General features: G+C 65.9%; 1 protein-coding gene across 8 annotated transcripts; it reads left to right on the top strand.

The window, feature by feature from the left end:
- The first annotated feature begins 2,653 nt into the window (after positions 1–2,653).
- Positions 2,654–10,714, top strand: MRGPRF (MAS related GPR family member F). Of its 8 annotated transcripts, none has more exons than XM_047823677.1 (5): positions 2,655–2,929; positions 3,823–3,915; positions 5,484–5,532; positions 5,640–5,753; positions 8,852–10,714. In XM_047823677.1, exons 4-5 carry the CDS (start codon positions 5,664–5,666, stop codon positions 9,833–9,835), a joined length of 1,074 nt encoding a protein of 357 aa, XP_047679633.1. In that variant the 5' UTR covers positions 2,655–2,929; positions 3,823–3,915; positions 5,484–5,532; positions 5,640–5,663; the 3' UTR covers positions 9,836–10,714. The 8 variants fall into 8 exon arrangements, with proteins under 8 accessions (XP_047679636.1, XP_047679633.1, XP_047679634.1 ...); XM_047823678.1 differs by having other exon boundaries at positions 5,459–5,532; XM_047823673.1 differs by lacking the exon at positions 2,655–2,929 and adding an exon at positions 3,039–3,414.
- The last annotated feature ends 2,121 nt before the right edge of the window (positions 10,715–12,835 follow it).

The raw sequence follows: 12,835 nt of genomic DNA, 5'->3' as shown, positions 1-12,835 counted from the left end.
GGGGTGCAGAGATGAAGCGGCCCCAGCCCCCAGCTCAAGTCCTGCAGTGCGGGTGGGGGGCTGGGGGGGGTGCAGGTGTCCAAGGGAAACACACAGTCACTCCTTGGGCCTCAGTTTCCTCACTTCCAGAATCTGGGCACCTTGCAGGCAGGGCTCACGACTGTTTCATTCATCAGTGGCTTCCCAGAGCCTAGAACAGCGCCTGGCACAGGGCAGGTGCTCAGTATACACGTGTTGCATGAAACCTGTGAGACGGGGGGTGTTGTAGGATTGAATGACGGAACTGATGGCGGACCCGACTCACAGGACACAGGAAGGTGCGGCTGTGGTTGTCCTGGTCACCCCTGCACCTGTCCCCTGAGCGCATGGCACAAATGGCAGCAGAAGGGTGAGGACGGCACAAGGAGGGCCCGGAGGGGCCGTTCAGAGCGGCCCGGCTGGGGTCGCAGCCACCCCAATTCACCTGTGCGGCACGCCTCCCTACCCCAGGGCCTTTGCTCGTGCCCACTTCCTCTGCTGGGGATGCCTTCCTGCTCCTTCTCCCCCGAGTCACTCCTGCCCAACTCTCCACGGGCTCCACCATCACCTCCTCAGAGAAGCCCTCCTGAGCTACCTGGCCTCCTGCTCAGGTGTGGTTTCACGCGTGTCTGGGCCGTCTGATTCTGGTCCGCCTCCGCGGGACTTCCACCGTCCTGTTCGGCAGCCTGGGGCACGGCGCCCGGCACTTAGCGGGCACTCAGTGAATGCCAGCAAGAGCAGGGAACTCCCTGGGGGCCGTGCGGTGCGGCTCAGAGGGGCCGCCGGAGGGCTGGTCCCCGCCCGGCCCGTCATCCGGCAACAGCAGGGCAATCGTGGACCCCAGAAGGGCCCTGTCAGGAGACAGAACCTGCCTCCCAGGAAGCCCCAGCGGAGGAGGGTCCCGGCCTGCACCCTTGGCCGGTGGCCGGGGACAATTACAAATAAAGATCCTTTGTACTGGGAGGATGGCAGGGTGGCGGCGGCTCAGGGCACGAGGACAGGATGTGAGAGAGCAGGGAGGGACCGACCGTGGCCTTGGCGCCTCGGCACCGTCCTAAGCCCTGCGGAGGGAGCCCGGGCATGAATGAATGAATGAATGGCGACAAGCCCACACACAGAGCCTGAGGCAGCGGGAGGCCGAGCGCCAGCCCGGGGCGGGGGCTCCCTCACTGTCCCTGCGGGAGCCCAGCCCCCAGACCTGCCCCCCACGGCCCCGACTCCCTGCTCCAGGTGGGCACACCGGCTGGGGGACCCAGAAAAAACCCAGGTAAAGGACGACCTTCCCATTTAGGAGTCCCTCCCACTCGTCTTGAAAGAAATTTCCAGACCAAATAAGGCTTTAGAGCTCCTGTCCACTTCGCACAATTCCTTTTAAGTGTCCAAATGCAATTACACTTGGAACTTGTCTGCATCCAGCCTCCCCCGGCCTCCTCCCACCTCCCCCTGGCCCCCCCACGTAAACAAGCAGCCCAGCTGGGCCCCAGCTGGCCTGCCCTGGAGAGGAGGGGAGGGTCACCCCTGCTGCCTGCTCCCTGCCCAGCCTCTCCCTCCCTCCCTCCCTCTCTCTCTCTCTCTCTCTCTCTCTCTGGGGCGTAGCCATGAGCTTTAGCATCCTAGAGCCCTCCTTCTCACCCCCTCCCTAAAAACGAAGGCCCCCAAAGACCCGCTGGGCCATGCAGGGCACGGTCCAAGGCTCCCCCCTTGGAGGGACGTCGGGTTTGCAGGGACGTCGGGTCCCTCCATCCAGGGTCAGGAGGCCTGTGGCCCCAGGGCAGGTGCCAGGGCCGCGCTCTATTTCTGGGTCCTCTTCAGGGTGCCCACCCCGCCCCCCATCTGGGCACCATTTCCTCCCACAGAGAAAGCACTGATGGGAACTCCCTCGGGCTCCCCGAGGTCATGAGAAAGTTGGCCCAGGGCAGGGGTGTGTGCCTTTCCTGGTGCCTCCCCGGGGAAGCCACTCCTCACCACTCCCCGTCCTCACGGTCCCCCCTGGGGCCCCTGCGTCCCCCCCCACCACGCCCGCCTCAGGCTTTGCCTCGCTGCCCCAGGACCCTGAGGAGGCTCCCAGGGTAGGGGGGGAAGCCTGACTCATCCTCCCGCGGGTCAGGCACGCACAGCCCGCCAGTCCCCCCACCCCCCAAGGCGAGCGCTGTGATTTTCCCCTTGTGCCATCTGACTGCTATTAGGGCTGGAGAAAGGGAAATCCCGGTTCCGTAAGCTGGCAGGGCACCCCCCCCCCCGCCCCAGGCAGACTCCAGGTGGGAAGGGGGATGGGGCCACACCTGGGTGGCACTGCCATCTTGCCCCCGAGTCTACCTCTCAAAAGTGCCTGTGCCACCTTCTCCACGGAGCCCTCACCTTGCTACCTCCCGTCTCCTCCGTACCAGCCCTGAGTGCATTTAAACCACCGGGTGGGGACCTGCCCCTGGCGGGCCTGCGCGCCCCGAAATGCCCAGTGGGAGCCAATCCCAGGCAAGCGGACAGCCCAGTGCTGTTTCTCCAGAGCAGCCCAGCGGAGCTGTGAGGGCGCAAGGGAGATGAACAGCTGGACTCCCGAAGCAGTGCTCGGGCCAACATGACGTCACCAGGCCGGGGGATGAGCGCCCAGCGAGGCCTGGGAAGGGGGGGGGGGGCTCCCGAGCGGGGCATTCCTTCCCGAAGCTTCATCCCAGCTGGGGCTCGGCCCCTCCTCCCCCCTCCTCCTCCCCTTCCCCTTCCCTCCGGGCCTGGAATTGGGTTTGGGGCGGGTTCTGCTCCCAAAGCAAGGGCCGTCCTCTCTCTGCTCTGAGCTCGCGTTTTCTGAGGCTCCAGCCAGTGCTCTGGGCTGGCCCGCTGCCCTGGCGGGTCGGCGGCCAGAGGCCGGTGTCGTGCTCCAGGAAGGAGAGACCTCCGAGGACCTGGGCAGCTGCAGGTGGGTCTGCGGGGGCCCTGGGCCCAGGGCAGGGCGTTCTGGGAACCAGGGCTGCAGGGAGGAGGCCAGGCGGGGAGGGAGAATGAGGTGGGCGCCGTCAGGGCGGGCAGCCCCCAGAAATCACGTGGCTCCAAGCAGGAACCCTGACACTCCAGAGCCGCCTCCCGCACACTCCCGAGGCCCTGACGGTCCCCCCTCCGGGGGCGGCAGGAGCCGGCATCCTGGCAGGGCCTGACCCCCATGCTGTCCTCCACTCCCGACCTCCCCCTCTGGCCCTACCCCCACCCTCGCCAGCCGTCCAAGTCCGCTTTCTGGAAGGGCGGGAAGGGAACACCCAGCCGGCAGCGTCCCAAGTGCAGAGAGATGGCTCCCACTGTTCCCAGGGGCTTGCTGCACGGCCCGCGACCTCCCACCTTCTCCCGGACAGATGGCACCTGGAGTGCTGTGGGCTCTCCAGTCCCCAGAGTAGCCTCTTCGATTCAGTTGTGAGCTGGGGGGGCGGGGGGGGGGCAGTGGGGTGGCGAGGAGAGGGGCTGGGAAGACAATCAGGGAAGCGGGGCTTGACCGTGCCCACTGGAGGACAGCCTCGCCCCGTCCCCGACAAACTGGGGGCTGGCTCGTGGCAGGGTGGGCCGAGAGGGGGCAGACAGGCGGCCGGAGCCCCAGTGGGCCTTGTGCCTTGAAGGGAGGGTCAGGGGTGCACCGAGCCGACAGCTTTTGTCGTCTTGCCGTAGCAGCAGCTGGTTCTGCCACAGTCCAGACCCCACCCCGAGAATGCGCGAGGCGCCCACCCCTCCGCCCCTGCTCGCACACGCCGCTCACGCACACGCCTTACGCGTGTCACACACACGTGTCTTCTCATCGTCCATCTGGGGGGTCCGCTTGGCTTCCAGATCTCTGCCCGGGCGCCATAGCTTTCCGGACTGCCCGTGGCAGGCGGGAGGAGACACAGTAGGGAGGCCCCCACGTGGAAGCAACCGGCAGAGGTGAGCCCTTCCTACGAGCCAGGTCCAAGCTGGGCATCACGGGCTGGCCCCGGCCGGCTGCCCTTTCGGGGCATCTGTGTGCCGGGGGCCTAGCTCGGCTGGGGTGAGAGGCCAAGGTTTGCAGTCAGGACGTCCCCGGGGGCCCAGACCCAGGATGGCGTGCGACCAGGACGGCCGAGCGGGAACGCCGGGGACGGGGGCGAAGGGGACCAGGAAGGATAGGGTCTGAGGGGCCGGTAGCTTTGGGGTTGCAGGCAGGAGGGGGAAGCCCCAGCGGGTGGGTAAGCATGAGACCCAGGGGAGGCAGTGGGGACAGTGCAGGGGCTGGAGCCCGGAGGACGCCTGGGGGGCGGTGGGGGGGGCTATAGATCCACCCTTCACAGCACCTGCGCTCTGCACGCACACGCACGCAGACTCGCCCGCTGATCGTCGAGCACCAGGGCCCCCACCCCGCGTACAGCCACCTGGGGCACTGGCGCCAGCAGGCACTGTCACGGCAGGCCACACCCAGACCCACCTGCCGGGCGCACAAGCGCTTGCCCACAACACACACAGCCACTCTGCCCAAGGGCCTGGGGCAGAAGGGCGCTGTGGGGGGCGGGGGCCCGGAAGGGAGCAGGGCCGCCGGCGGGCCAGGGGTCTGATGCCCGCGCTGTTCTCCTGTTCTCCGCGCATCCCCCCGGGCCGGGGCTCGGGGCTCGAGAGGACCAAGCGTTAAAGAGGGTGCAGGCAGCGCGCGGACGGCCCCCCTTCCCGGCCAACGACCGGCGCGCCTGGCTCGGCCCGCCCCAGCCTTCCCCAGGCCTGCCGCGTCGGGGAAGGAATTCTGGGGGAGGCCGCCGAGCAGCAGCATTCCTCGCACGGGGAGGGGGGTGCCGGCGGCCTGCGGCTCAGCCTCAGTTTCCCCACCTGCACGGGGGGAGGGACGGGTGCTTGCCTGCTGGAGCAGAGCTCAGGTTGGGGGACAGGAGACCGTTCGAAGCGGCACCTGGGGCAGACGGACCAATGCTCTGCCTGGCCAGCGGGGAGCAGCCTCTCCCAGGCGGGGATGTCCACCCCGCCACCCCCAGAGCCGTCCTGGCTGGCTCCCTCCAGCTGCTCCAGCCCCTCTAGTCTCAAGCACGCACAAAATCTCCGAACTTGCTGTTGTCACATGCACCCCGGGCAGGGGACCTCACCTCCCGGAGCCCTGGAGTGCCCCTCATGGGGGAGCAATGCTACCTGCTCCGTAACGGGGAATGAAGACCAAAAGCGATGGTGGCCATTGGGTTGGCTGCCACCGACTGCCGGGGGGACCCCTGTGCCACCACCGTGGGCCGGCAGAAAGGAGGAGCCCAGGAATGGGTACGGGTATAAATGCACGTCCCCAGAAGCCATCTGGCCCCAGAAATCTCACAGATCAAGCAAGAAGGGGGGAAGGAGAGGGGCTTCTCCCCCAGCAAGCAGCAGCGAGTATCTAGAGTATCATGGGGGGGGGGGGGGACGAGGAGCCCAGGCAGGAGGGGACAGTGCGTATGGATGTGACCTGTCCCGTACTCAGCAGGATGACCTCTGTGCCTCCCACACAGCCCTGCCCGGAGGGAGCCACGTGCTGGCTTGTCAGCCTTTTCCTCTAAGGTGAGAGCCCCTGGGGCCTGGGGACGGGGATCCGGAAGGTGGAGGGGCTTTCTGGGCATGGGGGGGGGACACGGCTGCCCTGACGTGACCCTTTGTTCCTTTGCCAGGGGAGGTGTGCGGGGCCGCGAGCCATGAGCGGAGCCGTGAGGAGTCTGGACTCGCCGGGCCTGGAGATGGTGGGAAACTGTTCCTGGGAGGCCCATCCCGGGGACAGGAACAAGGCAAGTGCTGGCCGGCAGCAGAGGGGGTCCGGGCACCGTCGGGCCGGGTGTGGTGGGAGAGGCAGACAGAGCCCAGGACCTCCTCCCCCTGCACTCTGCCGCCCGGGCCCATCCTCCGTCAAAGGACGAACAGGTGGGCGGCAGGCCCTCTGGACCGTGTGGCCCCCCAGGTCTCCAGTGTCCTCATCAGTGAGACAAGCACAGGGAACCGAAGCCTCGAATCCCTCCCTGTGCACATCCTGTGCTCCGTTACCACCTTGACCGGCCTTGTTCCGCCTCTCCCCCGTGGAGACGGGGTGGTCAGCATTTTCCCGTGGCCAGTCCCTGCCAGGAGGCCCTGAGACACTGGCTGCAAGGTGGCGCTGATGTCGTGTGCCCCACGGAGCACCACCTGCTCCAGGCCACCCCGTGAGGCCAGGGTCTGGCGGCCCAGGCACCCGCCGGGGCCGAGACTCCGACAACGCACCAGGCCAACACCCCTTCTTCTCTTCCCAGCCCCCTACTTCTCTGAGGTCCTTGAGAATTCTGGAATTCCCTTCTCAATCCCAGGCGAAACAGTCTCCAAATTGGAGGGACCCCTCGAGTTTACCTAGTACGACCTCATCCACATTCGAGGAGACCCAGGCTTGCGATGGGCCAGTAACTAGACTGGGACGAGCCCCGAGGTCTGAGCAGAGGCCGGACTCCTGCCCGGGGCCCGTGGCCCTTAGCCTCCTCCCATAGTGACCACCGTGGAGCAGCAGCCACGGGACGCAGCGATGGGACTGGCTGGGGAGAAGTCTCCAGAAATCTCCAGAGAAAACCAGAGCCCCGGGAGGGGGGCCAGGCTCCGGGGCAGGCATTTTACAAGGCGGGATGTGGCTGGAGATGGCAGCCACATGCCCCGTGACTCACCCGGCCCTCCCGCTCTGACTCCGAGGAAGGGATTGCAGACTTTTTCCAGCCTGGAGAAGCTCTGAGTGATCCCTCTGCGTGGGCTTGTCTGGGCACCGGGTCTTACGGATTCTGGGTCTGGTGCCCCAGCCGGGGGCGGGGTGGGGGGTGGGGTGGGTGGCACGGCTCCATGGCCTGGAGCAGTCAAAGCCACCAACAGGAGAGGCTGAGCAAAGAGGAAGCCAAGGGGCTTGGTGGCTGACAGACAGACAGACAGACAGAGATGCTGAGCCAATAAATGTACCTAGAGGATGATGCGTGGTGAATAGGACGCCCTTAAAGAGCTTACCCTGACCTCACAGAGTCTCCCCAAAGTTTGGCCAACGCCCTCCGGCCCCTGCTTGCAGATTCCCCTTGACTGGAGCCAGGTCGGAAAGGCTGTTACGGGGGATCAGGCCCCAGCTTTCTGGCAGAGCTGGGGGCCATCTGGAAGGTGGCAGAACGCTCCAGCCTCCAGAACCTGTTTGTTTTCTTTGGGAGGGAGTCACGAGCAGTGGGAACGAAGGAATACCCGGCGTTACCCCGGGGTCAAGGGTCAGGTTCAGGCTCTGTGGGAAGGGTTAGTGATATCTTCCCGGGCTGAGAGAAGGCAGTGACAGCGCTCTGGGCAGCCTTGTCACTTGGAATGAGAGGTCAAAATGACAGCCTGAGAATGCATCCAGCCTGTAGATGTGTTGTGTTTGGCCCACAGGATGTTTTTTAAATGCAAACACGTAAAGATCAGGGAGGTTCACGTTACAATCCAGAGTTCTGGCTTCTCTGGGGAAAGGGCAATGGGGCCACTGGGCCCACGGTCCTGTCCCCCACCCCCCCAAAACCCGCCCCCCCCCCAGCACCCAGCAGCTGGAGCAAAGCCCACCTTGCTCAGATCTGCCGCCCCTCCCCCATAGTCGCAGGGGACCCACCTCGCCCAGACCCAGCAGGCAAGACAGAAACCCAGCCGGGTGCCCTCAGGCAGCCACAGCTTGTTCAAGTATCAAAGTGCTTCCCCAGAGCATAAACAGCTGTGGCCTCCAGTGTCTCCCCCTCCCCAGCGAATCCCTGGCCCGCACCGAGACCCGTCATGATCCAGAAAGCCAGAGTCTCCCTGGCCCCCCAGGGGACCGCCTCTGATTCCCCAGGCCTCTCCGATCCCATTATGGGACACAGTCCTGCTCCAGTTAGGGCCAGGGTCCACTTTTTAAAATCAATTATTTTATCTTTAACTTTATCATTTTTTTGAGAGAGAGAGAGAGAGCTCTGGAGGGCGCTCGTGCGAGCAGGGGAGGGGCAGAGACAGCACCCCAAGCAGGCTCCCGGCTGCCAGCGCAGAGCCTGACTCGGGGCTCGATCCCATGAACCCCGTGAGATCACGACCTGAGCCGAAACCAGGAGTCGGACGCTCAACCGACTGAGCCACCCAGGCGCCCCCAATTATTATTATTATTTTTTTTAAGTATTTTCATGTTTGGGTGGGAAAATGGCAAACGTACGGGAGACGGGCAAGAGCTGCTCATATGCAGATACGCCCTTCACCGGTTCATCGTCAGCCTCTTACCACCTGCGCTTTCTCTCTGTGCACCTCACGATAGGCTCCTTCCCAGAATTGTTGGAAAGCAGGTTTGCAGACATCAAGCCCCCTGGTCCCCAAACAGCCCGTACCCCTTAAGAACAAGGACATTCCAGGACGGAGCCACAGTGCATCTGCCCGTTCAGGCAATCCAGGGTTGGTGCCATCCCAGGACACGCGGTCCATTCGCACATCCCCCCGGCACCTCGTGACATCCTCTCCGGCAACCCTTAGAGCCACCGTGAGGTCCGGGACGCCGCGTGGCCTTTCCGGTCGCGGCTTCATTGTCCTGCAATCTGGAAAGGTCCCCCGGGCTTTCCTCACCCCTCGTGACGAGGACACTCGTGGCCCAAAGTCTGTTCCGACAGGTGGGCGATCGGGTGCCTTTCCGGGGGACTGACGTCGCCCCTGTCGGCCCTCTCCAGGCTGCTAGCCGCAGGCTCTGCGACACCGCGGCGCAGAGTGGTGGCACTAGGCGGGAACGGGGGTGGCCTCTGCTCCAGAGCCAGCCGCTCCGCGAGCCCGTAAGCAGGACCCAGCACGCGGGCTGCAGGTGCGGGGGGTGGGGGCGGGGCCCAGCCAGCATCACAGGCGTCTGCCCTCTGCCCCCGCACAGATGTGTCCCGGCGTGAGCGAGGCCCCGGCGCTCTACGGCCGTGGCTTCCTGACCATCGAGCAGATCGCCACGCCGCCACCGCCGGCCGTCATGGACTACATCTTCCTGCTCCTGTGTCTGTGCGGCCTGGTGGGCAACGGGCTGGTCCTGTGGTTTTTCGGCTTCTCCATCAAGAGGAGCCCCTTCTCCGTCTACTTCCTGCACCTGGCCGGCGCTGACGCCGGCTACCTCTGCAGCAAGACCGTGCTCTCCGTCCTGAACACGGGCGGCTTCCTGGGCACGTTCGCCGCCTACGTCCGCGCCGTGTGCAGGGTCGCGGGGCTCTGCATGTTTGTCGCCGGCGTGAGCCTCCTGCCGGCCATCAGCTCGGAGCGCTGCCTGTCGGTCGTCTTCCCCGCCTGGTTCTGGCGCCGTCGGCCCAAGCGCCTGTCGGCCGTGGTGTGCGCCCTGCTCTGGGCCCTGTCGCTCCTGGTCACCACCGTCCACAACTACTTCTGCGTGTTCCTGGGCCACCGAGCGTCCGGCGTGGGCTGCAGGCACATGGACGCCTTCCTGGGCATCCTGCTTTTCCTGGTCTTCTGCCCGCTCATGGTGCTGCCCTGCCTGGTGCTCATCCTGCACACGGAGTGCAGGGCCCGGAGGCGCCAGCGCTCCGCGAAGCTCAGCCACGTCGTCCTGGCCATGGTTTCGGTGTTCCTCGTGTCCTCCATCTACCTGGGGGTCGACTGGTTCCTCTTTTGGGTCTTCCAGATCCCGGCCCCCTTCCCCGAGTATGTCACCGACCTGTGCATCTGCATCAACAGCAGTGCCAAGCCGGTCGTGTACTTCCTGGCCGGGAGGGACAAGTCACAGCGGCTGTGGGAGCCTCTCAGGGTGGTCTTCCAGCGGGCCCTGCGAGACGGCGCCGAGCTGGGGGAGGCCGGGGGCGGCACGCCCAACACGGTCACCATGGAGATGCAGTGCCCCTCTGGGAACGCCTCCTGAGAGGCCAGCGCCCGGGGTGGGGGGAGGCAGGGACCACGGCCTCCAGAGACCTTCTGCCGCAGGACGGGAGCTCGGCCACCGCCCCGGGGCCCAAGTGCAAGGAGAAAAGTCGCTTCCTGCCCTCGCGCCTCCTTCCCCGCGGGCTGGAGGCTCTAGGGGCCACCGGGAGACTGAGAAGCCACCTGCAAACGGGCCCCGACAGACCCCCCCCCCCACCCAGACATTGTCCTCGGCGCCCAGAGGCCTACTGTATGGAAGTCACCCCGGGCCGGTCAAGGGGAGGCGGGGGGTCATCCAGGCCCATCCGCCTCCTGCCCCTTTGAATCTGCCCTCCTTGAAAACGACACAGCCAGCACGGTCGCCCCCGGGGTCAGCAGCTGCGCCCCCGCTAGGGCACCTGTTCTCTCCATTCCATCCAGTCCAAGCAATGTTGGGGAGCCGACCTGAGCGCAATGGTGCTACCTGGGAGAAGGTTCTGGTTAACCTGCCTTGGAGTTCGGTCTTTCTGCACACAACGCCCCAGCCCCCGTCCAGGAATCCTTTGGGGACTTTAATGGGGGCAGAGGGGGGGTGGTTTCCGGTCATGGCAAGCAGCCTGCCGGGACGGAGCTCGGGCCAGCGTGGGCAGATCACTCCCTTCTCGGACTCCATGAGGCCAGCCCCGGGACCCCCTCCGGAGCGCAGGCTGCCATGTGCCTGGTCCTCGGGGCTCGGCAGACCGGCCAGCAGCCTCTGGGCTCCAGCCCCCGCCTGGGAGCAGGCGCTGGCTCGACCCGGCCACCCCAGCCCACCTGCAAGCACAGTGGCCCTGTGCAGCCCATGCAAGTTTTATGGAAGCCAATAAATGTGTATCAATAAACATTTTATATCGTGCACTGAGCAAGGCTCCCTGCCCTCGGTCCCGTCTGTGTTCTTCCGCGGTGAGGGCGCCCTGCAGCGCCTATGGGCCCAGATGGCCGCCTGCCCATGCTGTGCCCCACCCAACCTGCTCTGTACCCCAGCTCTTGTGTCCCCTCCCCTGGCTGGTCCGTCTACACCTCCGGGATGCCCCCTCCCCTGGCTGGTCTGTCTATACCTCCAGGGTGCTCCCTCTCCCGGTAGGGTTTCCACCCCTCTGCCAGAAGGGGCTTTGGTCAGCCACACTGTCCTCTTGGCTAAAGCCTGTGCCCTTTCTCACCCGTTCTGGGCCCCCCTGCTCCCCTTGGAAACACTCCTCATGGTCCCTAGTCACTGCCAGGCCTGGTGCTGGCTAATGCAGTCCCTGCCTGTAAGGCCCACAGTGTGTCCACACAGGGGCTCCCCGGGTTGGGCTGCTGATTCCATCCCTGTCCGGAATGCACCCCTCCAGGGTGGGGGCTGGGGGTGGCACCTCCCTACTGCCCAGCAATAGGCTGGAGCCCCTCCCAGGGGAGACTTCAACTAGAGCCAGGCCAGAGGCTCCCTGACTGCCCCCCCCGCCCCCACCCCTGTCCTCCAGCCAGCGTCCCAAGAGGCCCGTCTTAGGCTCTAGGTGTCCAGCCTGGGATCCCAGCCCCGTTTTGGGGAAGCTCTGGGGGGATTCTGCTCACTTCATGGGCCCAAGGAGAGCCCAGGGCAGAGAGCAGGGCCCCTGTGCGCCGGCGGCCGGGAGGGGGCTGGGAGGGGGCAGGCCGGGAGGGGCTGGGAGGGGGCCGGTGGCTAAGGGAGCAGCAGTACCTCCGGGTCCGCCCGGCGGCCAGCGTTCCACTCGCAGACCCTGGACTCACTCCCAGAGCAGGGGCCACAGGAGCCCCCCCGGGTGGGCTGACCCCCAAGTGCATTTCATGGTGGCCAGACTCATCCCTCCCGGCCCCTCCAGGCCACTGCTCCCTTTTCCAACAGACCCGGCTGCTCCTCCTATCGAGGCAGCTGCTCTGCAGGGAGAGACGCACCCGTGTCTGCATCTGTCTGCGTGTCCACATGTCTGTGTCCGTGTGTCCGTGTGTCTGCGTGTCTGCATCCATGTCTGCATGTCCGCGTGTCCACGTGTCCGTGTGCCCAGAGGCAGAGGAGCCTCAGGGGGTGGGGGTCAGTATGCCTACCTCTTCCGCTCCCCACCCCCATCCCCCCACCCCCTCCCCCACACACCGCATCCCCCCACACCCTCCGACGCCCATCCCCCCACCCCCATCTCTCCCCACCACTCCACCCCCCCAAGCCCCCCGACACCCTTGACACACACACTCCCCGTCACCAGTCAAAGAGTCCCCGAGGAGCAGAGTTGGGGGCCTCACATCTGACACCCCTGGGGACTCAGAAGCAGGTGGGGTCCTGAGGACACCTGCGGGGGGGGGGGGGGGCGAGAGCAGGACCCCCTCCCTGGAAAAGCTTCCAGCAGCCGGCCTCCAGGCGGGTGGAGATGCCTCCAGTCCTGAAGGGGGCCCAGGGGTTCCTCAGGAGCCCCCCACCCAGCCCCGAGTCCGCTGCCGGGAGCTACCCACCCCCAGGAGCTTGGAGCCGCCTCGCTGCCCAGGTCCGGCCACAGGAGCTCAGAACCCAGGCCCGGGCCGGCAGGTGGGCGGGCGGCCCTCACTCACTGCAGGGCCTGGGCGTCAGGGAAGGGCTGAGCCCCTATGGGGAGGCACATCCGCCTGAGCTGGGTGGGCGCCAGGCCTGGGAGGCTGGGGGTGAACTCTGGGGATCGGGCCTCCCCCAGCCTCTGGCCCCTTCTCGGGTGTGGATCGATACAGTCTTTCCAGGGAGCTCGCCTTCTCCTCCCCCTCCAATCCCCGAGCCTGGACCACCTATCCTATCCAGCCTGCACATCTAGCCACAGCCTGGACCACCTCGCTCTGTGCTAATGGCAGAGAGGCTCACGGCCGCTTCGCTCCTCCCTCCTGGGGTATTTAATTATTAAAAGGGCCGGGAGGGGAGCTCGCTGCGGGGTGGGGCAGATGCACCTTCACTACCTACCCCTCCCCAGGCAGCTCAGCTGGGCCCACCCCCAGCCTCCTTCTTCCTGGGTGTCTGGTGAAGGCAGGA

The sequence above is a fragment of the Prionailurus viverrinus genome, chromosome D1 (genome assembly GCF_022837055.1).
Source record: "Prionailurus viverrinus isolate Anna chromosome D1, UM_Priviv_1.0, whole genome shotgun sequence".
NCBI classification, from domain to species: Eukaryota; Metazoa; Chordata; class Mammalia; order Carnivora; family Felidae; genus Prionailurus; species Prionailurus viverrinus.
Note: the sequence above shows the minus strand (reverse complement) of the source record. Positions and strands in the feature narration are given on the sequence as shown.